The sequence below is a fragment of the Aptenodytes patagonicus genome, chromosome 16 (genome assembly GCF_965638725.1).
Source record: "Aptenodytes patagonicus chromosome 16, bAptPat1.pri.cur, whole genome shotgun sequence".
Taxonomy (NCBI): Eukaryota; Metazoa; Chordata; class Aves; order Sphenisciformes; family Spheniscidae; genus Aptenodytes; species Aptenodytes patagonicus.
The window spans coordinates 4,447,699-4,475,479 of record NC_134964.1 but is presented as its reverse complement, the minus strand read 5'-3'; the positions used below and the strand labels follow the sequence as shown (position 1 = coordinate 4,475,479).

Below are 27,781 nucleotides of genomic sequence, written 5' to 3'. Positions count from 1 at the left end.
TAATGAATGAGCTGCATTATATAAAAGGGCATTATTCAGGCTATTGATTGTAAGGACTTGAATCCAAATCTTGCAAGGGAAAAAGTGGCTTTTTTTTATCTTGCTCCAGACTAGCTATGGAATAATTTTTGTTACTAAACTGAGGCCTAAGGAGAAACATTGCCAAGTACAGACGTTGATCCATTAGAACTTAGACGTTCAATGGGCAACGCTGAATGTCTGAATTATGCGACTCAGGAAGTAAGAGAAGCATAAACATAGATTGTAGCACTGGGGAAACTATTTAAGTGAGGTGACTTGCCTTAGACTTTCTGGATCGTGTACTCTGTTCAATAAACCTCAAGGTTTTGTCATCCATTTTCAGTATTTGCTGTTTCTCATCATCATTGTATGGGTTTCATAGCACAACAAAGAAGTCTTGTCCCATTGAAGTGCTTTAATGATGGTATCTATGTCTTTTCTCTATATGGGCCCATGGAAACTACTCAACAGTACTGTCTGCGTATGTTCCTTTGCCGTGATTGTATGTATTTTCTTGCATTCATGGTTGTGCACTTGCATACGTGGATGCATGCAGTTTCGTTCTCGTACCAGCGTGGTTTGGAAATGCGGGACCTGACTGCAACTAACTGTTGTGCTATGCTGCCCGGTAGAACGCCGATCTCTTTCATGCATTCTATATCTAGTGACTAACTGCTCCCAGATGTCATGTTGGGGCTGGATGCCAGACTGAGTGTCTGTTTTTTGTTGGTTGGGGGTTTTTTCTCCCCCCACCCCACCCCCACCCTGACTCACTGGGGTGCTAGAAGAGTGCTACAGTTAAGCAGAGAGTCTAATGACGCATTTCTGACCTATGCTTAATTCTTCCTGAGGAGAAAGCAAATAGGTCCATTTTAACTTACCCAGATACCTAGCGGGGTGATTTATACTATGCCTCTAGCAATAACTTATCTTTTAGAATGGATAGATCCACTAGTACTTTTATTAGTTTGGGAATAATACAGCATCCCAAGTATCCCTAAGTGCATTGTGGAGACTTTGCATTTAGCATAATTAGAAATTAGTCTTTTTCATATTATAAAAAGGCTGAATTGCTTTGTTGCACTGTATATAAGAAGGGGGAGAGTTAGGTTAGTGAGGGAGAATATTATTTATGTCAGAAAAACTTTTAAAGTTCAAAAGAGAGTGGTTTCAGCGGTTTCTTTTCAAGAAATATTCATGAAGTTTTTATTATTTTTTAACACACATTAAAAATAGAGAGATTTCTTATTCTACCTATTAGTAGTCTGTGCTTTTAGAAACTGTCAACCAAAAGCTCAAATTTTGGTGATTGTTTTCCTTACGAAGTTATAGTTTTGATGTGCAATTACGGAATGCTTTGATTTTTTTCAGTTGCCTTTATGATCTCTTCTAAAGTGCTAATACGTCATACAGCAAAACCTTGAATAAAAATAGTCTGAAAAGACAGTAATGACAGAAATTAATTTGCTTCACTTTTGGACTATAGACCCTTTATGCATGTTCCATGGTGAGTAGGAATGAGTTGCAATCTCTCCTTTTTGGTGGTTTTTTTTTTTTGGGGGGGGGAGGGGGGGGCAGGTTGAGTCACGGCTTATTGAATTCCAGTCCCTTATTGCTGCTTGAAAATTCTTGGCCTGTTGTAAGCAATATTCTCAGATGAATGTCAGCTAACATATCACTGACATTCATGCCTCGTTTTTTACTTAGGCTAATATATTGCTTTTAGTAAATATATGGGATAGGAAATAGTGTTTACCTTTCCATATCATGAGAATACTACTCATTCTGTCTGACATAAACTAAGAAATACTGTTTATATTGCTGCTTCAGTGAGCCAGGAAAAACTGCACAAATATGTCATGACCATACGGTGGAAAATGCTTGTATACTATTTTCATAGTCAAGTTTTTATATGACTTAATAACAAGAATAGCCATTATTCGTTCTAAGAACTGAAGCGTAGGCTAAATTTTGGGGAGCATTTTGAGATAAAGATCAAATTCCAGGAATGTTGTCTATACTTGAAAAATGTTTTGAAATCTTTGTCAACCATCTAGACAAACTGAAGAAATCCTCTCAGTTCTTTGACTTAAATCATGCAACATGGATTGAGTTTTAACATTCATATAGGTTGGTATCGCATGGTTGCTTTATCTAGTATAAATCTAGGCTACTGTGGTGGTCTTGTAGTTCTGGTTTTGTGCTACATGAACTTTCATGTTCTGTGTATTGACCTAGCTCGGGGAACTGGTCCAGCTAAAACCTAACCTTGCCAAAAAAAATTGACTGCATAAATGTTAAGACTTAGAAGCAAGCAGACAGGGCCACTGGTTTTGACAGCAATGTGCCGTATGTCAAATTAAAGTGGTCACTTAACCATGACTTAAGAAATCCCTATGTCAGCTCTGTGTGCTGATGTAGTGTTTCCCTAAGAGTACAAACATTTGAGCTGGCAAAGCACTGGGAACCAAGATGTGTAAACTAAGCAGGGCTTTCCATGAAGGCCTAGTGCTGACTTAGTAGACGGATGGGTACAAGTAGTTCAATTTTCCTGAATTCATGCTCAAAATGTACCTTTAGCTTTAAAAGTTACAGTGACCATATGGTGGCAGGTTCCGCTGCCTGTTGCCATACTGGTTTTCTTGCTGCAAATCTCCCATCTCAACTACTTCTTTGTTTTGAAAATTTTTTTTTCTTTAAATGTTTTAGTGCAAATGTAATTCATTCATTCATAATTAAATGACATGTTTCCATGGTTTCGTATTTTGTTATGTATCTACTACCTACCTCTGAACCCATAGGTATTTCCTATAAATACCACTTTTGCTATTTGGAATGAGTTACTGTAACTTACGTCATTCACTCAACCATGTAATTTTGGTAACTACCAAACCTAAGAAATTAATCTGCTTGTTATGAGTAAATAATATACCCTTCAAACACACTGGGGAAAAAAAAATCTTCCACCTGTTGGCTGAGGGTGAGTTTTCTTAATTCTGTAATTGGTTTCTCTATGTGTTTGTGTTACATTGGCAATAAATTTCTAACTGTAATTGGTCTAATGCGGAGTTTTATTTTTTGTGTATGTTGTTTTTCTTCCTGAGAACTTGCAGTTACTTTGGGATGAAACTATGTTTTCAGTGACTGATGAGTGGAGGAAAGTGATATTGAAGTTTCTAGGAGATGACCCTTTAATAAGGTGTATGTAATTGGATAAGAATTGCAACAAATCTTGGGCATCTGTTGGTAACATAAAAATAATGAAGAGAAACAGCAACAGGAAAAAAATTAACAAAATCTCTTCAATTTCTTGATACACTACTACTACTACTGAAACAGAATGGGTGGGTAAGATTAAAAACCCCAGTCTGAACCCTTTGAAAAAAGTGTCTAAAGTGATTATCAGTTGGTTTTATTAGTATCCCTCATGTCCAAGAGGAGCTGAACTTTCTCTTTTTCCTCCGTATCCTTTGAAAATTTCAGCCATATCTTTTGAACCTTTTTATTTTAAAATGCTTTTTGCTATTCAAGCCACACTTCTGATAGGTTGAGAGAGGCATAGAATAATCATTGCCATTAAAAAAAAAAAAAATCTGTATTTTCGTGGAATGAAACTTGTGGAGGCCTCAGGGCAGGAGTGGCAAGTGGCTGCTGGCTCTTTGATCGTGAAGTTGTAGTCATCCAAAATCCTGGAGAGAAAGGCAGGTGACAGCTTCGTTACCACAGACCAGCACAAGCTGCTGTTGTGTGACACTTTCTTCTGACATACATCCCACTCCCTATTTTTACCTTTTGCATCTTCTAGCAGGTCACTGTGAAGGTATATATGAAGTAACCTGGTACTCATCTGTCAGCTGGAAGTCTTTAAAACATAATAACTATGAACTGTAGAATTTTGTATTAAGAAATTTCTAAGCACAGTATGTAACTGCACTGAAGGCCACGCGACCTTTGCTGTCTACTTCTGCTGCCCATCCCGGGTTGCTGTGGTTGGTGCCAGTTGGTGGTGGTCACGTATCTGTAATATCTTCCCCTTTGTTAGTTGATTGGACCAGTATTTTCATGTAAGTTATAAATTAACAGGACTGTAATGTTTATGTATTAATACCAATTTTGTGTTTGGGAAAAGAAAGCGACCAAATTGGAGACAATGTAGAATAAATAGTAATTACAATCCAGCACCAAATGGGAATGCCTGTATATCTTCTAACTAAAGATATTACATATTGCACTGCAGATGCAGTAATACAGTGAATCCTGGCAATTTCATTATATCCAAATGATTTGGTTTGGTGTCAGCAAGAGACTAAATAATGCCTTTCAAGGGTTTTTTGTGCCTTTGGGGCACAAAATTAGTATCTTGCATTTTTAATGCAGTCATTTTAGCACAGAATATACCATAGAACAGGCTACAGAATTGATTACTCATGCAAACAAAAATGAGCTAATTGTTGCAGTTTGAAGTGCATTTATATAGCAAGTTTAACTCTTACAGAGATAATCATTATCATTAAGCAATACAAGGTGAGTTTTTTGTGACAAGATTTAATAAGTTTTACAGTTATGTTTTGATTTAGACCTTCCCCATGCTGAAAGAAACTACAAAGTGCAAATGAGATTGGACTGAAGAGAAGGAAGCGTGTCTGAGCTTGTGTTTCTGTGGATCAGTATCATGATTTTCTTCATACTTAAATTTATATAATTCCAGGCATAAACATTAGATGGCACATAAATGCTGTAATAAAGTTTCTTTGTGAAATTAGATCTTTTGCGGTTTAAAATGAAGTGCTCTGTTTTCTTTGAAAAATAAAGTAAATATGCAAGGCGTGAGTATTTTGCTTTAATACATCTGAAGCCCCATTACGCTATTCTGGAAGCATGTTATGTGAAAGTTAACGTCAAAGGATTCTATCATCTTTTTAATGACTTTCACATATGTGAGTAAATGCAGAATTGTGTGGTTATCCTTATTGCATCAGTAATTGGGAATTAATTCTCTTATCAGGATTGTGTCCAAACAGGTATTGCAGGAAGTTTATTTCTCATAGTTTAGTACTTGGGATATGGCTCTGTTTGTATTTCAAACAGCTCGTTCAGTGTCATCCTGGCCTCACTTCTTCCCATCCCGAAGAAAAATAAATACCGTCTTTTGGCAATAATGGAATTAGTGTGTGGATTGTGTTTGCAGGTGAGTAAGGTTCATTAATTTTGTTAGTATGTTATAAGGTTTCTCAAACACAACTAAAAACCTAGACTTAAAGTATTTCAGTGTATTTTGAATTTATGTTCAGCTCTTGGCATTCAGATCTGGCATTTCGATTTATATTTGTGTCCATACAAATCATACTCAAAGGAGGAAGTGTTTTGGTTTACAGCCACCAGTAGCTTGATATTATTAAATTATGAAGTAAAGTCCTGAGAAAAACAAGCTATAACATTAGTACTAAAATATTCTAAAATATTTCTAAAAGCCTCACGGTAAAACCGTACAGCTGTACTAGCATGTTCTCTGTATTTCATCAGTTTTCTGTGCTTCGAGCTGTGAACAGATTCAGACGTTACTGTGAAGCGTGGCGCAGGCTGTGTTAAATTGACCGTGTGGGTGATTTAACGCGAGATGAAAGATTAAGAAATCGCATAAGTCTTTAAGACGTTTGTCTTCAGTGCATTAGGCGTCTCATGACTGAACAATAAAGTTTTCAGCTTGGTTGGCAGTGAGGAGCAGCTCTGGCCACGGCAGCTTCCCGGGCCTGGGCTCCGTTGGGCTGGTCCTGGGCTCAGTGGATGGAGGCAGAAGTGGAAGAACGTGGCGCGCGATGGCGGCTGGGCTTGTAAGAGCAAAGCCGTTGTGATTGCTCTTAGTTTTAGTGAAGGTTTTACTCATTGAGGACCTTCTTCTTTTCATGCTAGGTGATGTGTCTGGGATTCAATGAGACTGTGTCTTGTAGCATTGGTAGAGGCAGCTACCATGATTTTTCCGAAAGCTCTTAGCTTTCTTTTGGCATCCAGGATTCCAGCTGTATTACAAAACAAAATAAAACCCAACAGCTGCGTTCTGGAGATTGGTTTCATCTTGTATCCTGTCGTTTCATACAGTCTGAAAAGACGTACAGCCTGTGCTGCTTCCTACTGCTCGCTTTCTCAGCCCTTTATTTTTGCGTTAGGTAATATATAAAACTGAAGGTAGCTGCTTTATTTAAGACATCCCATTTCCGCGATTAGGGTCATTGCTGAATTAGTTGAAAAATCTGAACAACTAATGTTCGGTGTTCACAAGAAACATTTGTGGGCTTTCATATTGTGTGAGTTCTTTAATTGAAAGAGCCGTGCTGTTCCTCGCTGATGTGCTTGTACACGGCTACAAAGCAGATCGTAGCAGGCACCCAGAGCGTCTTTGTTGCTGGCATACAACATGTTAAGTTCAGCAGATTTTTAAACTAAAGTGAGTTCCTACTACAGAAGTGATATAAAAAGTCTGTGATTGTGGGTCATCTTTTTTTGTTGTTACAAGTTCTTGAAATAGCTATTCCGATGCTGGTTTTGATAGATGACTTCTGGGTTATTATTCATTTATAAAATGGGACACGTCAAAGGAGAGAGATTAATAGCTTTGTGAAATTTTAGCAAGGACTTTACATAGAAATGGTGATCTCTCTTTTTTCAAAAGTACATCATTAACAAGTAGGTTGAAACAGTGTTGAATACTTTATATTACATTAAATACTTAAATATTTTGAAATTCTTCAGTTTTGCAAACGTTGTGCCTACGGTTTTAGGGGAAAAAACCAGTATCGTATACCTTCTTTTCCCTGTAATGGAAGGCAGAAATGACAAATCTGGTATAGTATGTGTCTGAATGTAGTATTCAGACAAATCTGAATATATTATGTGAGGTATCTTACTAAATCCCAACTGCTTTAAAAATGTGCTACATATATAGCTGCAGGTATTTATTTATAATTTTATCCCACTGTACTACCAGGTCTGCCAAAGTTGTTTGGGTAAATGAAAATGTATATGCATTCTCTGCCAGGCGTACAGACTGTATTTGCATGCTGTTGTAGATCTTGCATAGCCAGCTTACCGGTGACATCCATCTGTTTTATACTTAGTGTAAAGGAGTTAATGACCTGAGTAGTTAAGACTGTCCAGACGATCTGTATAATCCTCTTGCACAAATAAGATATTGTTGCAATTTAACCATTACTTTCTCTTAAATTTTTAAAAATATGTAGTAGAGATCTTACTTCTGTCTTCCCCCCTACTTAATTAGCCTAATTGAACTTGGCAAAATTGAAAAAGAAAATCTGTGCGGCAAGGTCAGGTGTATGAATCTGAGGGTAGGCAAACCAATTATTGGCTGGTAGACTTGGAGCTTAGAAGTAGGAATCAGCCCTAATTTATCAATATTGATTTCATGTAGTCTGTATACTTTGACTTCAAGGTAGGTTTTTGATGCTGCTTGGGGAAGGTAGTTTGAGGTTTGCAGAAACTGCAATGAAAATAAAGATAATCTGTGAAGCAAGCAGTGTGTAGCACCACGCAGATTAGTGCTGTAAAGGTGCTGTGTGACCTAGTGGTCTTACAAAAGAGCTTTAAGAAGCTTAGTAACAGGCTAAGGTGATGGGGAGAGACTGTTGTTTTTCTTAACTATGTTATCCTGGAACAGACTGTATCTCGCTGGGCTGTAGGCTGTTTTAGTGAGAAAGGTGTTGTAAATGCCAAGTGGAAAGGTTGCATATAGCAGTTGCAAGCGTTAGCCTGGGTACTCTCTTGAGATAGCACTCTCTTCTAGATGGCGTAAAACGTTGGCAGAAAAACTAGCTGGTGTGTTATAAATTATATAACTTGAAAAAGTTAGGGGAATGTAATTTTTAAAAATTCCCTGTGGATTCAGTAGGCTAATAACATTTAAAGGTAGTGCTTCTTCTGACTTGTGTTTGTTTTATAATCCACAGCCTTGTTTATATTTAATATGAAAGGGATTTGCATTATTTTTTTACAAGTTATAATCATAACATTCAGAAAAGGAGAAAGACAAGTATTGCTAAATCCTGTTTCTTAATTGTTACTCTTCTTGTTCTGGAAGTATTCCGTTCCTGAGTTTAATCTATTCCTAGTAAATTTATTTAAACAGTACTGCTTATTTAAATAACAAATGTAGCTGGTATTTAAATGATTTGTCTATTTTGAAGTAGTACCCTGTTTCCGTTCAATGTAATTGCTGTATTTAATCTTAGAATGAACTAGTGCATGCCATGTGACAAATTCATTCATTGCTTGGTGTTGCGCAGAAAACGCAAGTCAGCCAGTAATATGGGCCCCTTGGGGAAATTCTGTGGCCTCGCTGAAAATGCAAAGCATGTGAAACAGCAACATAAAAATTATGCAGCGCTCCAAGCTATTGTAGAGGCCCTTAAAGTTCTCTAGTGTACTGAGAGTAATTTCGTACTTACTATACTTCTGTTTTAACTCCTTAGCCCAGTTCAGAATCAGTTCGTGTTCAAAACCCAACAACAAAACCCAAAAGCAGAAACCCAGCTACAAATACTGAGTGTACGCAGGGTAATTTCCCTATTGCTACCAACCAGCCCTCTTCTACCACCCTTTGGAAGAATCAATACTTGAAACCTGGAAACAAATTACGTAGGCAAGAATATGTATAGTTGTTGTTGGGCAACTCTATGTCATAACAGCGGAGCCACAGCTTTGAAGTTTGTTTAGATGGGAAGATAATACACGATTTTTAAGGTGGTTAAGATTTTATAAATTTATCATTTGAGTTGGGAGAATAGTCTCGATCATTACAAAAATGAGTCAAAGATGACTTCAAAAAACTCCCTAATTTCTCTATAGACGGTAACTGGCAGTTCAGTTAGACTCTCTTAGAAATGTATTCTCTCCACCCTTTAGGTTTGCAGCTTAATTTGTTTTACTGAATAAATAAATACTGGTTAGTAGAGATATTCATGTCTGTTGGAAAGGCTCATCTAACCTGTTGTTTTTCTTCCAAAAGTGGGAGTATAATATTATACTTTATATAAGTATATACTTTATATACTTTATATACTTTTCTAATAATGCCAAATTATAAAGTATATGACTTTTGTCTTGATATTTTTACCCCTAATTCTTTGGAATGCTTGTGGCTGTAGAGCTCTTCAGACATATGGCTAAATGATGTGTGGGTGACTGGGGCTCAACAATGGCTTTTCTCCTTTATAGCTAGAATCATAGAATTGTTTAGTTTGGAAAAGACCTTTAAGATCATCAAGTCCAACCGTTAATCCAGCACTGCCAAGTCCACCACTAAACCATGTCCCTAAGCACCACATCGACACGTCTTTTAAATACCTCCAGGGATGGTGACTCAACCGCTTCCCTGGGCAGCCTGTTCCAATGCCTGACAACCCTTTCAGTGAAGAAATTTTTCCTAATATCCAATCTAAACCTCCCCTGGCGCAAACTTGAGGCTGTTTCATCTTGCCTTATCGCTTGTTACTTGGGAGAAGATACCAACCCCCACCTCGCTACAACCTCCTTTCAGGTAGTTGTAGAGAGCGATGAGGTCTCCCCTCAGCCTCTTTTTCTCCAGGCTAAACAACCCCAGTTCCCTCAGCCGCTCCTCAGCAGACTTGTGCTCTAGACCTTTCACCAGATTCGTTGCCCTTCTTTGAACATGCTCCATCAAATAATAAGATCATCTAATAGAGAAGACTGCTTCTGTTATTTATTATTGTAATATTTCATTTCTGTCTCACCAGTCTGTGTCATATATGAAAGCCTACTGGTAACAGTATTTTTTTTTTAGCAGATAAGTCTCACCCGACAATGTAACATGCTAATCTTTGCACATCACATAATTTAGAAAACAGTTTGAAATTTACAGCAGTGCCTTGTAACTCTAAGTGACTGATGACAACATATATGTATATTATTAACAACATGTTTTTCTCAGTACTGTGCACTGACAGAGAAGTGTTGGATAGAATGAATTGCCCTCCATTATGTATCATAAATCCCACAAATCATGTAGTGCATCTTCTACTTGTTTGTTCTGAGAATGCATTGCGTGCTCCTTACCACATTCTTCCTTGTTTTCATGATACCCATTTAACATTTTCTGCTCTCTGTAGCATTGCTGGGAGGATGGAAGGCGAGAGATCAGCCTGGTAGATGAAGCATGCCAGCGAACAACTAGCAGTTAGTCTGTTTTTGCAACACAAGGCCTGTTTTGTTCTCTCCCTTCCTCCCCGTGCCCTCCCACGCCTACTCCCTGGGTTGCTCAGAGAGTATTTATCTCCAGCAAGTCCAGAGCTGGACAGGATGGAAGCTCACAACCATATTATATATACCACAGATCAAAATCACGCTGTCAAAACATGAAAATACCTCAATAATTTTCTTTTTAATTTTAACTGTCAGCCTCGAGATACCGCTTGCTCTCGAGCTACTATGCATAATGTGTGCTAGCTCGCTTCTACTTATACTCTTGTTAAAATGTAAAGCAACAAATTTCCTGGCAGTCTCTGCAAAATAGTGTAATACAACTTTCATTACAAGAAGGTGATGAACATAATGTGACTTCTTAACAGCTGCAATAAGTGATGTGAAGCTATTAACATCTTTTCAAAACAAGTAACAAGTGAGAGGTTATTTTTCATCTCTATTACTAAAAAAAGGCATGTTATTTTAAGCAGTTAAGTGCAAACGAAATGTTATCTGAACTAAGTAAATTTTTACATGAATTCTCTAGCTCTGTATTGCTTTGTGAAATTAAGAAAACTTTAAAAACTAATGCTAAAATACACTCTAATGGCTGCATTTCAAAATGAAAATTTGGATGTTAAATTTTCTGTATGGAAATGATGGCTGCTAACAAGGGATTTTGGTTCATCCTTATCCTTTTCCTTTTAGATTTATGATTCCATGAGAGTTGCCTATTCCATTGTTTATTTTTGTGTCAAACTATTTGGTTCTCATTTGAGTATTCTCAAAAGGTGAGACAGGTCCAGTGCTTTTGAATTGCTTACTAAGGAACCAAGTTCTTTGGAGATAGGTGACCCATTACAAATACAAATGGGAGATCAGGGAAAAAGAATTGAGACCGTCGGTGTTGAGGTGCACGCAACAGTCAGTCTGTTAGTAGACTGAACAGAAAGGTTTTAAATTCAGTAGTCAACATTAATAATTGAAGCCTTAAGTGACTTTTTTTGAAGTGTAGCTTAAAGTCCAAGAGGACAAATGCTGTCTGGTTTACTTATTTTGGCAGCTGTATTGGAGTTTCTGTTGTAGTGTGATTAGCATCGTTTTCACAGAATTTAGTAGCTTCAGGTCATAACCATAGAACAAGGCTGTAGCAAAGAGTGGCACTGTTTTTCCTATGTATCTATCTTGACAATTATGATATACCATATTAAAAACAAGGTTGACATTGTCTCTAGTTGAATGAATTCTTTAACACGCTATGAGAGGCTGTCAACTCAGAGATAGGAAGTGACTACGGTATTTCATAAATATTGCCCAAAATAGATGCCCAAATATGCAGAGTTTTTGTAACGTACACTCTTGCTGAATAAAGGCAGAGCTGGAGTAGCCAGTCTAAGATCCTAATTTGAAGGGTAGGCATCGGTAAAGCAGCTCAGTTCTACAAACTTTCCAGAGATATTTCTCAGATCTTTTGCATAGACTATTATGTTGTATTTTGCAACTGTATGATCACTGCATACAAAAGTAATTATTAACTTTTTTGTTTTCTGAAGGATGTAACAAGATTTTTTTTTTCCATGTGATTTACTCCTGCAAACATAAATCAGGCTATTGTCTTCAAGAGTGGAAGGTTTGGAACCAAAAATACAATCTGGAAGTGAAACATTTTTCAGCTGCAAGTAATATTAATAGTAATTGCCACTTAGTGGTCTTTCAGTTGGTAGAAACAAACCATCGAAATGATAATTGTAGGATTCATTGGGATTTAGATTGATTAACAAACTAGACAACCAAGTGGGCAGCATACATTGAGCCAGAACTCTGGCTCATGTGAAGTCAGCAGCGCTTATCTGGAATCAGTGGAGCAAAGCCCATTTTACTCCATTTGCCCAAAGAATAAACATATGCCATGTCAGAAATAGAACCATTGGAAACAATTGCTGCATGGGATGATGACGAAAAATAGCTGGAGAAAGATACAGGGGTGATCAGACTTCTTTAAAGCCAGACGGCTGACTTAAGGATGCAAATGAGGCCAGCCTGGCATTATGGTGGAATCATCCTTGTATGCTGCAATGGCATGAAGGTGCATTTGATAACATCTTTTCAGCTCTCTTCATTAGGTGAAAGAAATTCATGTACGTTTTAAATGGGAAAAAGAACTGTTAAAGATGCCTCGTGAAATGAGCTGTTTAGAAAAATTGAGGTAACAATTTGGTTTCTGCTGAAGTTGAAGAAATTCAGTGTTTGCAATTGCCAATCAATTGAAATCTATTTTATTCTTTAGAAGTGTCCTTTGAAATACTGTATTTTTAGGTATTGGAAATGCAAAATTTAAAGCATTCAGGGAATGTATTATCTGTAAAGAAATTGTGAATTAGTTTTGAGTTGTTTCGTTATAATCTCCCGACTCATTGCTTGATGCTATGGTGTTTATTTCAAGATTTTTACAATCTCAAATCTAGATTGTTCTGTCTTGTTGAAATGTGGACCAATTTTGAAATATCTGAACTACGCTCAACATTAAGAAAGAACCTGTAGTGAGGGTGAAAAGCTAAAATACCTGCTTCTCAAAGTAAGCGCACTGAAGCAAATTGTTCTTTTTGTGTGGTTTGGGGGGACATGTATGACCGATGCTGTGTGACACAACCTATAGCCTCAGTCACGTGACCTAATTAAATTAAAATAAGCTTTCCTTATCTCAGAAAGAAAAAGTTCTTTCAGATCATTCATAAATTTTAAATGGGAGTCATATTGTAATCAGGAGCTAATTTTCTTTTCCCATTATCTCCTGCCATTCTGTGATATGAGAACACTCTGTTCTCTACAGCAGTCTTCACTCAGAGCTTTGGTTTCTCACAGAAGTAGTTAACTAGGAAAGACATTAGATCTTTGTAGGCATCTTCACCAAGGCATGCAGGTGAAGAAATCCCACACCCCAGGATGGGTTTCATTCCAGCTTAACGTTCCTCATTTATGCCTCCTGCTCTTGCCTGAATGCACATTGACAGTGCCTGTTACAGACATGGATTTAGATTCAGGAAATGTGGCTTCACGGAATTGTTCATCCCACACTATATTTTAACACTGTGGACTGTCTTAAACATTAAAAATTTATCATTGTGTTAGAGTCTTTTGATTTTTAAACGTGCATGCTTATCTCCTCTTTAATTATATTGTTTACTTGACGTCTGCCTTTCTTGTGTGTCTTTATTTAACATTAGGCTCTACTTTCTTTCATCGACTTACAGGTGAAATATTTGACTATAAGTTTTATTTCCTCTGTAATTATATTTGTTACAACAGAAAAAAACCCAAAAACCCCTATGTCATTCTAACTGTTGGTTTCCCTTTTCTTACTAGTTTGCTGTTTTGTGGTTCATAAGAGATGCCATGAGTTTGTTACCTTCTCTTGTCCTGGGGCTGACAAGGGACCTGACACTGATGTAAGTACATTGGTATTTAATATGTTGCTTTTACACATAGTTTTATGTTGTTACACCTAGCTGTGAGAATGCATTACAAACAATATCAGTAGGCCCTTTATGACAGATAATTGTAGCCCTAGTGGTTTTAACGGTTCTGAAGTGAATATTTTATAGACTTTAAAGATCTATTTTTGGTAAGAAAAGTAACCGTGAACGTGTGACCAAGATCAATACCCCTCGGAATGTGACAGCCCTGAGGTGTTTACCCAAGCATGAAGTCAGCTTTATATTTTTGTTTGCTTTATGCTGGATATATTTGATACCAACAGTTCCTAGGAAAGGCTGAGGCTTTTTCTGAGCTTTCTTTGTATCCCTCTTATCTCAAGGTGTAACTTCAGAGTTGACTCTGGTCCTTGTCCTGTCTACACACAAGGATCTACAGCTCCATTTTGATGACAGTTTAATCTTGAGCCAGCTGGCTTATCTGAGATAGGTTTTCAAAACAATTATATGCATGCTTGAGCTAGTGTACCAGTCAGGATACACCCAGTCTGTCTTGCTCTGTCAGTACTTCTATGTACACGTAGCATTTTTGGTCAACAATTAGTTTTTACTTTCAACACATCTGCCTACATGGTGAGACACATGTACAAGAATTTTGTGTCACCCTGCTGAAATAATAAACCAATCTTGTTTGTTCACATAAAAATAACATTTCTTCGGGTTTTATAAATTCCACTTTACGGTGAAGTAATTTAACATCTGCTTATGGGAACAATACATTCCAAGTGTTCTTTGTCTGAATGGCTCTGTTTTGTTTCTTATAACATATTCATGCTCTAGATTGTAGGTTATTATCTCCTCTGATGAAATGCACCAGAAGACTTTTCTTGCTAGGTTTTAATGAGCTTCTCGTGAATTGTTTTAATATGCTAGCCATGAGATCAATGAACAATATATGGGCAGAAGCTGCAAGGGGTTTTGGAAAATTTGAGATGTTAAAAAGTTTTCTTATTTTTAAATTTAAATACAAGGAAATGTTGAAGAACTGAGCAGAATTTTAAAAACAGTTTATTTTCTAAATATTTCACATAATCTAAACTTAGGTGCATAAGAAAAATGCTGAAGTTAGGAGTGTAGTTATCCTACTCAGTTTCTCCTGTTTAGCTGATAGAGATAGTCACTTCCAGAGAGCAAACCAGATCTTAGGTGACCTCAGTCATACCTGTGGTTGGTCTTTCTCCACTGGTCGCAGAGAGAGTTGGGTGGGGGTGAGATCTGACAGTCTTGTGGCAGCACACTGAAGTTGGTGGCAGAAACACATCTGTCTGTCTCTTCTCTTCCTTCTCTTCCTAACTTTCCCCCTGTCCCCTCCCCACTTACTGAGCAGTGACCCTCTCGTGAGCCTGCTCCTGAGCAGTACCTTTCCCCAGAGATCACCTAGCTTCAATTACTACTACTTTGGCAACTGCTTACAACGGAAGAAGCTTCACAGTACTCGAAATATCATTGCTTAAAATCAACTGGATGATATTAAAAATATGATTGTAACTGCAGCCTTTCTTTTCACCTTTCCATCTTTTTCCATATTCAGTTCTGGTAACTCATTAAATGCTCCGTTATTTCATTTGTATCTGTATCTACAGCTGTCTTTTTCTTCCTATTCACTTTTTTGCACTTAGCTCCTCATCTCAAATTTTCTTCATCTTTCATCAGTCCTGGTTACTTGTGGCCATTTACGAGCTGTGACACCCCAAAAGAGCATTGCTCCAACAGTGAGGTTCAGAGTATCTAAGCTAAAGGCGCTGGTATGTATGGATGCAATCAGCAGAAGTTAAGGACATCATAGATCAAGCCAGGGAATAAGATTCAAGAAGTCAGGGTTCAAGCACGGAGCAGTTACATTGATTACCTGTACAAAGAGCATGGATTTTGCCAAAGGTTCCTTAAGAATGTTGAATGGGACCAGGACATAGGAAATGCCAGTGAAGCCGCGATGCGTTCCTTGGGAGTTTTGAAAGTTATTCAGGGCTGTACATAAAGCATCTCTTTCCACTTAGCATAGAGCCCAGCTTTCTTGAAGAAAGTCACTTAACTGAGCCAAAGTCAATTTTTATGACAGAAGTCAGGGGAAGAGACTTTTGACAATAATGTCAGAGCACTCACTCAGAAGCCAATGCAGAGGCTTACAGGCATTCACAGGGCCTCTCTACGCAGGAAGGAGGCCAGTCCTCAGTCTGCCTTTGCTCATAGCGTTCCTTAGTGCGTTTTATCAAAGGAGACTCTACTATTAAAAGAATCATGAAGGCAGGAACAAGAAACCAAAATTATTCCTCATACCCTTTTCTGAAAGTTCTTGAATTCTTTATGCTTTGAAGGGAAGTGTGGAGATTGGCTCTGTCTATATAGTGTCACAGTTAAAGCGGTATTTTGGCATTTGGAAGTTGTGGATTTGAAGTGCCTTGAGCTACAGAAAGGATAAAATCCAGGTCTCCCCTGCCGGGTGAGTGTTCTTGTCACTAAACTAGCATGCAGAAGGTAGGTGGCAACACCTACTCTCTCCCCATCTCCTGTCTCTAAAGAAAGTAGCGTAGCTGCTACTTTTTGTTGCTGTCCAGATGACTTCAGGTATAGTCGACCCGTTTGCATCCCACTGGATGGCATTCGGGTGATTCCCCGAATTCTGTAATTCCCCATACACCTTCTGTATTGTGCACGTGGGCAGTGCCAGTACCGACGTTGCACTGCGCCGTCTGCTACGGGACCTGCTTTCCTAGAAACTCTTACCTGCAGTTTGTTAGGCAACAATTTACATCTCGGGTGAGTTACTGTTATTACCAAACTGAGTAAAGGTCACCGTTACCAGGTATAAGCCAGCGTAGGCGCTAGTGCCAGATTCATCCTGATGCGTGTGTCTGTAGCTGTTTTAGCAGCCGTCAGGCTGGGTGAAATGCAGCTTCACTGATGTCAATGGCAAAATACCTGCTGAGCATCAAAGGGGCCAGAATTTCAGCAACAGTCCGAACAATTAAACAATGTCTGTTGAATCACTCCTTCTCTAAATATAGTTCATACCTACAAGCAATACGTTGCTGATTTGCTTTGGTCGGTCCTAAAACATAAGTAGAATAAAATAATTAAATCTAGTTTTATCTTAGTGCTCGGTTGTGATATAAGATGTTAATGAAAGTTATTGTTGATTGACAGTTTTGGTGGTGACACTCATGAGTAGGTCTTCTGTATCTGTAATGAATGGTTTGACTCTTGAAAGTGTTCTTGATTTTTTTTTTTTTTTAAAAACATGGGTCCTTCAGGGTTTTTCTCCTAAAGTTCATAAATGAGAACACACATTTCTGTGTGAGACCATTTAATTTTATCGAGAATCTCTTCATGGTTATAGAATCTGTTATGTGGCAGGCTGTTAATAGTCTTTAATATTGCTGACTGCATTTTGTGATTTGGTTTTTTTGGCCTTGGTGATCAAATAAATCAGCCTAATGCCTTGTTTTAGTATTTGGGTTACCAAATCATCATTTTCAATATTTACACAGAAGTGATATCTCAAAAACACTTTGAAGATTAAAAGCAAACAGAAAATAAATATGTTTTATTAAAATTGTGCTACATTAGAGGGTCCTGTTACACAGAGGATTGTAGAATGTTATACTTTAATTTACTGAAATGTTTGATTATAATGTCTACCCTTTTACAATTCAGTAACTTATTCCTATCCGAGTTAGTTCAAGCTTCATTCTGAAATGTAGTGTGCTATAAAGCTTATCATAATATTTAGCAGATTTTTAAATATTAAAAAGTCCTTTTCTAAATTATTTCATACAGGTGCACAATTAATTTGCATACTCATTCTCCAGTGTCTTTGCATGATGTAGCCTTTCCATTAATTGTAAGAGTAATGTTGTCATTAATAAAATGAAAATTTCTAGAGCAGTAATTATAAATTATAATAATTATATATTGTAATATTATTTATTACATAGTATAACAATTTTAAATCATCATGTACTGTCCTCTTAGCATAGCCATGAGGCTATCCTTACAAATACATCATTAGAAAATTAGAATAATTATCGGTTAAACTTGTTTTACTTAATAAGGAGAATCCGAAGCCTAACAGCCAGGTAGGTGCCCTGCAATGGGTCGTAGTCAAGGTTAGAATGCAAACCATTTCAATATACAAAACATTTCCCACTCAGAAACAAAACTGCCTTTAACAGCCGAGGGAGGCGTTTCCTGCAGGCAGCTCTTGCAGGTAAGTGTTCACAAACGTCCCTGCTGAGGCCTGAGGTATCTAGGACACGATGGCAAGGACTTATTTATAGATTTGTCTTGAGGCGACATAGGATGGCATTCACGCTACATGCCTCCAGGGATATGGAGGGTTTCTGAGCAGTGGGGTTTATTAGTCGGTTAGGAAGAATCCAAAGGGGAGAAAAGCCGTAATTTTTAGAAACTTCGTTCTGACTTTCATGAAGGCTAAATGTCTACCTGTGGCTAAAGGGCAAGGTCGAAGTATACCTTTAAAATAATGCTCTTTTGAAAGAGAGAATTCAAGTACTTTAAAAATACATCGTGTTCAGAGAGATTTCTATCGTGTAGCTATTGCCAAAGCTCTTTGGAACATTTTTTGGCTGCAGCAATCCCCTGCAGAAAGGGGGACCTCCACTGACAATTTTAGTACTTTCTCTAAGTATATTTAACAGTTGCAACAGAAGTTATTTTTTAATTTCTAGATATTTAAATACAGTTAAAGCAACAAAAGAGATTTCAGACTATACTATCCACAGGTCTTTTCTTATTTCCTAGCCTTTCTTACATGCCATATAGCTAAATATTTAATAAAATTTGGCTACTCAGCTGTATAAAAGTCCCGTGGTCTGTATCGTGCTAAAAATAGTGGTTTACAAATATTGTCTCCTCGTGTAACATTTTTATTTGCTACAGTATTCTATTGCTGTAAAAGAGGGAATAAATTATTTTTATTACTTTAAAATTAAATGCCTCAAAGGTGAGTGTAAAAGAGACAAAAGCTTAAAATCGCCCTCTTTTTGCTTTACTCAGACTACCTGAAATGTGAGGTTGAAAGGTCTGTGTTTGTGCCAAAAGGAAAATAATACTTGTGAAAAAAGTGGTTGTCCTTGACTAGTACTGAAATGATGGTGCCCGGGGAACAAAGTCCTGTTGCAGATGAAATAAGAATTCACGCAATCAAAAAATTTCACGTTTCCTTAATACTTGGCAGGGTGAGAGCTCTGGTGTCTTAGCAAAATACCAACTCAGGAAGTTATTTTCTTGCTGTCTAATGGCTCTCTGTAGTTTGAATAGAAATTATTCATCTTCTCTTCATGGCCGACTCTTTTATGGTGATGCTATTGAGTACAATTTACCAGCTCCTGCTGCTGTCACACTCTAAAGTTACATGAAGCGTCATCTCCAATTCAGATACTTGTTTTTGGAAGATTACTCGGTGTCCATAAAAACTATTTTAAGTCATTGATGAAATGCTTTAAAACTTGAGTAAATTACTGTAAAAATGTAAGAGCAGCCCCAAAAATTGACTGCTGCTGTAACTAGCTTTGTTAAGATGTGTTTAATATTAAGGAATAACCAGGCAAGTTTCTTTCAAAAAGGATACTTCAAAATTGAGAGTTAAATCTTTGTTCCATTTGTTAATGGAACGTAGTGACCAGAAAGTGTTTCCAAACTGCATGTGACTTATTAAAATGTTCCCAATTCCATGCCACACAGAATTAAAAAAAAAATCACCAGTAACTTAAAATATTGTTTGACTGTATTAATTTTTTTCAGTACGAGTTTATAAAACTTAATATTGAGTGCACAAGAACTCAGACATCACCGTCTCTGGATCAGCACTATTTTCCTTTCAGATTGTAATAATATAGGATCCAAAGGAGGTTTATGAGCAAAATAAATAAATAGAAATTAAAAAGTGAAAAAAATCTAACAGAGCAAATGACTGTACAGTCAGGGGAGATTAAATCTGACTTTGCTCCTCAGAATTGCAGTGAGTTCTTAATATTTAAGCACCTAGAAGAGAATGAATGGATAAGATACAGATGTGGGCTTACGCAAAATGAAACAGCAAAGCCATCTCATCCCATTTGGCAGGGTAACTGACCTCATGGACGTTGAAGGTGACATATATAGAAAAGATTTTAAAGTCGATAAGCCTCTTGATATTGAAATTATTTGGGAGCTTTATCTTAAGCACATTTGAAAAATCAGTCTAAATTTGAGCAACTGTGAGGTTCTGTGGGATGCTGCAGGAGTTGAGTATTTTCATCAGTGGCTTGGATATTGGAATAATGTATAGCTACACCATTTGCAGTTGACAGTAGGGAGGGCTTACAAGAATTAGAGGACAATATTTAGGTTCAGAATTTTTTTCATGTACTAAGATACAATTTAGTAAAACAAATGAAAAAAAAAATCACACTTGAGAGGGGAAAAAAAAAAAATCAGTGTGAACTGATTGTGAAGGCACCAGCGCAGAAGAAAATGAAGCAGGTCTTTTAGTGGGTCATAAACTCAGTACTGGCCAACAGTGCGCCTCTGATACAAAGGCGATGAATTTCCTGCAGGGATATGTTAGAAATGATTATTCCTTTTTTTAGTGAGATGTTTTATGTAGAATTCTGCAGCTCTTCTGGAGAGGAATTTAGAAAAGAACTAAAATGTTAAAGGTCTTTAAAGCATGACCTTTGAATATTTTCCGTGTCTGTTAAGTTGTAACCAGGTATCATACAGGCAGCTTGTGGCAAGGGAGATTCAACTACATAACTGCGAAGTTTTTCAGGTGTAACGATGGGTAACTGCTGCAATGGGTTACCAAAAGAAGAAATTAAGATTTTTGTTTTGGGGTTTACTTCTCTAAACAGTGCGGTAGGTATTATCTGTGCCCTCATCGGACCTAGGGGAGAGGCGAGATGAGGTCCTGCAAGGCTCCATCATGCTTTTCATTTTGATTGAATCTAAAAAATTCATATGCAGGGGGACCAGTGGAAATTTATCATTTATAAATGAGTCCAGGAGTCCAGTATGACAGCAGTGAGCTTGGGTTTGGCCTTAGGCTTGGAGCAATGCTTATGTCCACGTTTACTATTCAGTTTGATAGTTGTGGTTGTGATACAAATGATATGAAGGATCTTCTTCCTTGAGTCACACCTCTACACCTAGTAGGAGTAAACGAATATAACTGGGCTGTCCTGAAGGGTTTAGTCATCTTGACCACATTTCTTCTTCTGTTCAGTTCCACATAATGCTGAATAATTTTTTATCTGCCCCACCCCACCCCCCCGGCCTTTAATTATGCTTCCAGACTGTTCTACATGTAGGAGGCTGGTTTCAGAGTGAAAGAAGATAGTTCCTTTACTGGTCTCGGGAATTAAAAAAAAAAAAACAAAAAACAAACAAAAAAACCCCCAAAAAACCTCATGAAAAGAAAAGGCAGTAACTGGAAGCATAGTATTAAGACTTACTGTAGAACTAGTTAAAAAGGGATTTTAATCAGAAAGCTTTGCAGTCTTTTTCCAAGGATAATGAAATGCAGCAGCAGGGCATGTCTGATTTGGTTGTTTTTACAATGAAAAGCAACTATTATCTGTGTTCGACATCATGAGTGACCTGAGCAACAAACAAGCATCACTGATAAATATTGTATCCACCAAGGTTTGGGTTTTTTATTGCTAATCTGAATTTTGGATAATAGGCAATCTTGTCCTAGAAATATTTTCTTTTTAATTAAAATAAAAATCTTCTCACTTCATTACAAAAGATACACAAAGGCAGGAAGATCTGGCAAGATACAGTTTACCGCTTGCCAGATGAGCAAAAATGCTCCCTTAAAGAGAAGCCTGTATGAATTTTTTGAAGTGATTCTTAAACAGTTGTGATGCAATAAATTTATTAATCTTTCATTGTATACCCTAAACAAAGAAAATGTAAAGCCCCCTCTATTTACAAATCGAGATACTAACTCAGTGTGTTTGCATGTCTGTTTTCTAATTAGGAAAATTATTAGTCATGATGACTTTGTTTACAATAGGCATTATTAGATGGGGACAGTAGGTAATATTCTTATTGTAAAACAATTACAATGCCACCATACTTTTGTCAAAATATGAGATTCCTGACTATATTCCTACTTCCCTTTCCCAAAAAGCTAGTCCTAGGTTACCAAAATAGAGATCACAGTCAATGCAGTAAGTACTTTAAAACAAATTTTACAGGATAGCAAGGATATTTTTATTACAAAAATAAGTATTTTATTTCTTGTGATTGCCCTGACTTCTGAATCTCTGCAGAGTGCCCGAAGTAGTTTATGGAGAAATAAAGGTTTCATGCTTATGGTTTTGACCTCAAAGCCCTAAAAATTAACTGTAGGGAAAACTTGCTTTTATAATTTTTTAAAAAGTATTTTTAAATGGTACTGTGCACAGCTATAATGGCTCATTATGAAATGTGGCTATTTGAGTATATTGGCAATGAAATTTCAATTTGAACAGAATCAGTCCTGAGGTAAGACTCCTTTTAATGGAAGAGGGAGAAATTAAAGAAAGAAATCTACCCAAAAAAGTCTCTGTATATATTGTGTATATATTCGGCTCATACTCAGCTGGCATCTGAAGGAGGTTCATGTATAAGGTAGGGAGAACGTGCCTCAGTTTCCTCCATCCCACTCTTTCGTTGGACAGTCAAGCGCTCTTAAACTGGGACAGCGTCTTATGTCCCTTGACGTTCCTCTCCCCTTACTGGATACTTCAGAATCCAAATGCTATTTTCCCCCCCATCTCAATAAATAAAATCCAGCCATATGTCATCCTCTCCACCTTATGTTCATCACCAGTTGGCAGGCACTGCCTGTGTTCAGAAGTTTGCTCCTCACCTGCCTGTGGGTGGTTTACCACTGCTCAGTGCCCATGCACAAGCTTATTTACTGATCAACCAGTTCAGTGCTCCTTCAGAGACAGGTTTTAATCGCTGTTAGCTGGCTGTGCAGAGGTGTTCATGCCGCTGCTCTCCTAAACGCCTTCATTTAAGTAGTTGGAAGCAGCTTCACAGGTTACCTTGAAAGCAGTTCATGTACTGGAACGTGTTTGCATTTATCATCTATTGAGAATACATTTGTACCTTCTATTCCTAAATTAAAGCACAGGCTCCTTTTGTTGCCACTAAAATGGCTCTTTAAGCTAGAGTTGAACGATCCTCAAGAAAAATAGAATTAAATTACAAAGGAACAGGTTCATGAACTCTTATAACTACTTATAATCCTCACCCCTTCCCTCTGCCCTACAACACAATCCTGGAATTGACTCTCTGAGTTTGTCCATCTGCAGAAGATCCATGGAAAAGTTTTTACTGCGGTATTGAAAAGAGCTGTATGAATCCTCTCCTCATACACACCCTGCTTATAGGAAATACGTGATGGGTGACCGCCTACACAAAATGCGTGACTCCAAAGCCACATTTGCTTAGGTCCTCCATTGCAGCCTGTGGTGGGTTGACCCTGGCTGGATGCCGGGTGCCCACCAAAGCCACTCTGTCACTCCCCTCCTCAGCTGGACGGGGGGGAGAAAATATAACGAAAGGCTCGTGGGTTGAGATAAGGACAGGGAGGTCACTCGGGAATTACTGTCACAGGCAAAACAGACTCGACTTGGGGAAATTAGTTTAATTTATTACTAATCAAAATAGTAGGATAATGAGAAAATAAAACCCAAATCTTAAAACACCTTTCCCCCACCCCTCCTTCCTTCCCAGACTCAACTTCACTCCCCATTTTCTCTACCTCCCCCCCTTTCCCCCCCTCCCAGTGTCGCAGGGGGACGGGGAATGGGGGTTGCAGTCAGTTGATCAGACGTTGTTTCTGCCCGCTCCTTCCTCCTCAGGGGGAGGACTCCTCACACTCGTCCCCTGCTCCAGCGTGGGGTCCCTCCCACGGGAGACAGTCCTCCATGAACTTCTCCAACGTGAGTCCTTCCCACGGGCTGTAGTTCTTCAGGAACTGCTCTGGTGTGGGTCCCCCACAGGGTCACAAGTCCTGCCAGGAGTCTGCTCCAGCGTGGGCTCCTCTCTCCATGGGTCCACAGATCCTGCCAGGAGCCTGCTTCAGCATGGGCTTCCCACAGGGTCCCAGTCTCCTTCAGGCACATGCACCTGCTCCGGTGTGGGGTGTTCCACGGGCTGCAGGTGGATATCTGCTCCACCATGGACCTCCATGGGCTGCAGGGGGACAGCCTGCCTCACCACGGTCTTCACCGTGGGCTGCAGGGCAATCTCTGCTCCGGCGCCTGGAGCACCTCCTCCCCCTCCTTCTTCCCTGACCTTGGTGTCTGCAGGGTTGTTTCTCTTCCATATTCTCATTCCTCTGTTCAGCTGCAGTTGTGCAGTTTTTTCCCCCTTCTTAAATACGTTATCCCAGAAGCGCCACCACTGTCGCTGATGGGCTCGGCCTTGGCCAGCGGCGGGTCCGTCTTGGAGCCGGCTGGCATTGGCTCTGTCAGACAGAGGGGAAGCTTCTAGCCACTTCTCACAGAAGGCCCCCCTGCAGCCCCCCTGCCACCAAAACCTTGCCACGCAAACCCAATACACAGCCCTTTCAGTTTATGGAGCTTGCACCTGAGACACTGGACATGTAGTTTAACTAGTTTTTTGTTATAGTCTCTGAGCTTTGAAAGTTCATAGCTTTTGAAAGCTTTTTATTTATAAAGAATATCTTTTTTTATTTTCCCAGTCCAGAACAATTCAAATGCTGAATAACTGTATCATAAAAAATTAGAGTTCATATTTTTATTTACTAGGCTTTTGCTGTGCAAGATACAGTATAACATAGATGATCCTTGTAAGAGTTAAGAGTTAAACAGAGACAGTACTGCTGGGAGAGAGGAAATTTATATAAATGATGAATCTAAAAATATCAGTGATTTTCATAAGTTAGCATTGGAGAACAATTATTAGGCAGTGATATTATAAAAGGAGAACTCTCAGCGAAGTTACTCCCGATAGTAAAAAGAAATCTTAATAGGGTTGCAATTTTAGTGGCAGTAACTACAACTGATTAAGCAATCTGCTGAGTGCTAATTTCACAATCAAAACTTTTTCTGATTCCCAAAATTGAAGTTGACATTATTCAAACAGCCCTTATTTTCCAATTGTTAGAGTATATTTAGTTGCGCAATTTAAGTTGAATTTAATTATTTCCTCGTCATCTTATACTTACCCTTTGCAAAAGTTTGTTGTGTCTGACTTTAAACTGTATGTAAATATGACAACATGATATCAGGGTTTAGGGGGGAAGAATGCTTAAGACACACTAATAATCTGTTTTCTTATATGAGATGTCATGTGTAAAATGTACCATAGCCATTTCTGTCAGGTTCCACCCCCACAATCATGTGTTTTTAAAAAAAAAAAAAGTCTGATGATGGCATACTGAACTTACTAGCTAAAAGGAACATACGCAGTCACAGACCACTGAGAAAACCTTGCAGAATGCCAAATGTTTTTATCACTGTCTGTTTTTTGAGGTGGCAGTTCTTACACCAAAATTAGTTGAAATCTTAATTTGGAATAAAATGAGTGGGCTAATTTTGAAAAGCACTGTAGATCCCATATGCTACAAATAATTCTAGAATGTGTCACCAGAGAGCATGCCTATCTTTGTAAATTATTGGTAGCTATTTCCTTGGGGCGCTGGGAGAAATTTGCTAACGACTGCTGAGTTAAACTGGTATAGCCTCTGTTTCTTAATATAAATTGCACAACTCCAGTAAACCACCTATGGGGCTGGGGAAAAGAGAACAACTTGTACTTTGTAGGAAAGAGCAAGTTTCTTTTATCAAGGTGTTTTGACCCTGGCATAGAGAGATGAAAGAGAGAGCGGAAAAGCAAGGAGGGGAGGGGAAGCAGAGACACATCCTGACCGGCAAGAGAGCAGCTGCCGTCCTTCTCCATTTGAGCTCCGTTAATCTGACTGGTCCTGATAAAGCATTTGGGTAGCTTTGCATAAACCAGAACAGTTTAGTTTCATTCTTGGGCATGCTTTTGTTACTTTGTTTGTTTCCTCTTAATTTTTGCTGTCCATTATTGGGGTGATACTCTTAAGAGATGCAAATAGTTCACGGATTTTTCTTCAGCCTTTGGAAATGTCGTGGTTTAACCCCAGCCGGCAACTAAGCACCACACAGCTGCTTGCTCAGTCCCCCCCGGTGGGATGGGGGAGAGAATCGGATTGGATTTGTCTTGAAATAGCCAGTGATATCAGGGAACGTGTATTAGATGATATCATTGTCAGAAAACATTTTCTCATTTTTATAATTGGTCAGATTTTTATAATGAACTAATGAAAGTAGATGCAAACAGATTTTAAACCAACTGCGTATCACCTGCACCGAAAAACAAAATCCTGATGCTTCTGTTGAAGTAACATTATGCCAGTCATGATTCCTTTCATAATTTGACTTCAGCTATTCCCTTGCAAATAAGTAAACACTAGTGTGACCCATGTAATTAATGCACCTTAATCCTTAAAGTACCGGTGACCACAGGCTGAGCTCATAAACTAAAAGCAAAAGCATATAATAAATTCTGGTAATGAGAACTTAATAGATATAAGAGTCAGAGATTGATTTATTCTTTTTTCTTTTTGTCCCCACAAGAAAGGTACCTGCTGAACTAAGGCATGAAAGAAATTTCTCTGTGTTGGGAAAACCGTTGTAATCTGTAACAAAGCTACCTTCAGGTCTGTTCCCATGGCAACAGGAGCATCAGACCAGCAAAGAATGGACCAGAAAGGAGATAAAAGCCTCTATAAAAATAGTTACAAAAAGCGTATGCATAGCTTTGGCTACTTTTGATTCTTTTTTAAAAAAAGAAAAAAGAAAAAAAAGCCCAGAACTCGGAGTTTTTTGAAACCTGGTTATTATGGTAGCTATTTAGGTTAGACCCTATTGGCACTGGAGAACTAGCAGAATAATAACAAATTATTAACTTCGTGGACATTAATTAAGAAGAGTTTCTAAAAAAACCAAAATCTCAAATCTAAACTTACTAGAAGCAATATAATTTTTAAAGTGATTTTTATGTAACTCCTCTTAAAAAAAGCATTTCCTGAACCTTAGGGTCTTCATTTTTTTATAAAAAAGTTATAATGGGATGGGAAACGATACATCTTTGGTCTGCAAATAGCCTTTTCTCCTGTCCAGCTAATTGCTTTATTATCATTAAATTTTCTTTTTAGTGTCTAATTGCAAGCGTGTGAATTGTAAATCGCATACTGGCAGGCCATATGGTCAATAGTCGTCTTCTCTTTGTCCTTGTGTTGCCAGAGATTGGGTAAGACCATGTGAAAAAGAATAAAAAAAGCTTTTTCCTCCATCTTTCAAACGTTTAACTATGGTCATTCCAGTAGGAAAGGTGCCATCCCCAAGACTAATGAAAAAAGTGTGGAATTAGTGCAGTATACATCTGAACTTGATCTTAATACCCTGATACTTCTTGAAAATGAAATCTGCTGATTTCTGTTTTTAGCCAGTCCTACTTTTATAATGGTTCTCTCATTGTTTCCAAGAAAAAAAATCTGGTTATAAAATGGGATGCATATATACCTGTTTTTCTTCTCTTGTTGAAATTAACAATCTTTATTTAGAAAAGAAGAAACCTATCAAATATTCTAGCTCTAGTTTTTGTGCTTTAGATATTCCTTATATGTGGTTCTACAGGTGCTTTGCAATGCGTTGCTGTTCAGAAGTCTGACTTCAGGAGCTTTGAAAGCAAAAGAAGAGTCCAAGTAAATTAATGTGCATAAATAACACAGCAAAACACTGTTGCCATATTATTGAAAGAATTTACTGTGTCATTTCTTTATAGAACTGTGGCACCATTTTTTTATGTTTCTTATTTCTGATAATGTCTTTGTCAAGTGTAAAAAAAAAAAAGCATGATCACATGATTTCAAATGGGCATTACTTATACAATGACTTGGAAAATAGCGAGCAGGTGCAGTTGCATAGTCTGATTTCTTGAAATGAACAGCAAATCATGATTGTTTGATTGAATAGGGACTTCAATGAGCGTAAGTGAATGGT

The 27,781-nt window shown here is 38.0% G+C and overlaps 1 protein-coding gene across 3 annotated transcripts in view; it reads left to right on the top strand.

The window, feature by feature from the left end:
- The window catches only part of PRKCA (protein kinase C alpha), a 165,065-nt gene that overhangs the window by 46,578 nt on the left and 90,706 nt on the right, over positions 1-27,781 (top strand). For all 3 annotated transcript variants that reach the window (XR_012996643.1, XM_076353975.1, XM_076353974.1), the window contains exon 3: positions 13,594-13,676. Coding sequence is in view for 2 of the 3 variants with exons in the window: in XM_076353975.1 (XP_076210090.1) it covers positions 13,594-13,676 (83 nt within the window). In the remaining variant the exon portion in view is untranslated. The remainder of the gene's footprint in view (positions 1-13,593; positions 13,677-27,781) is intronic.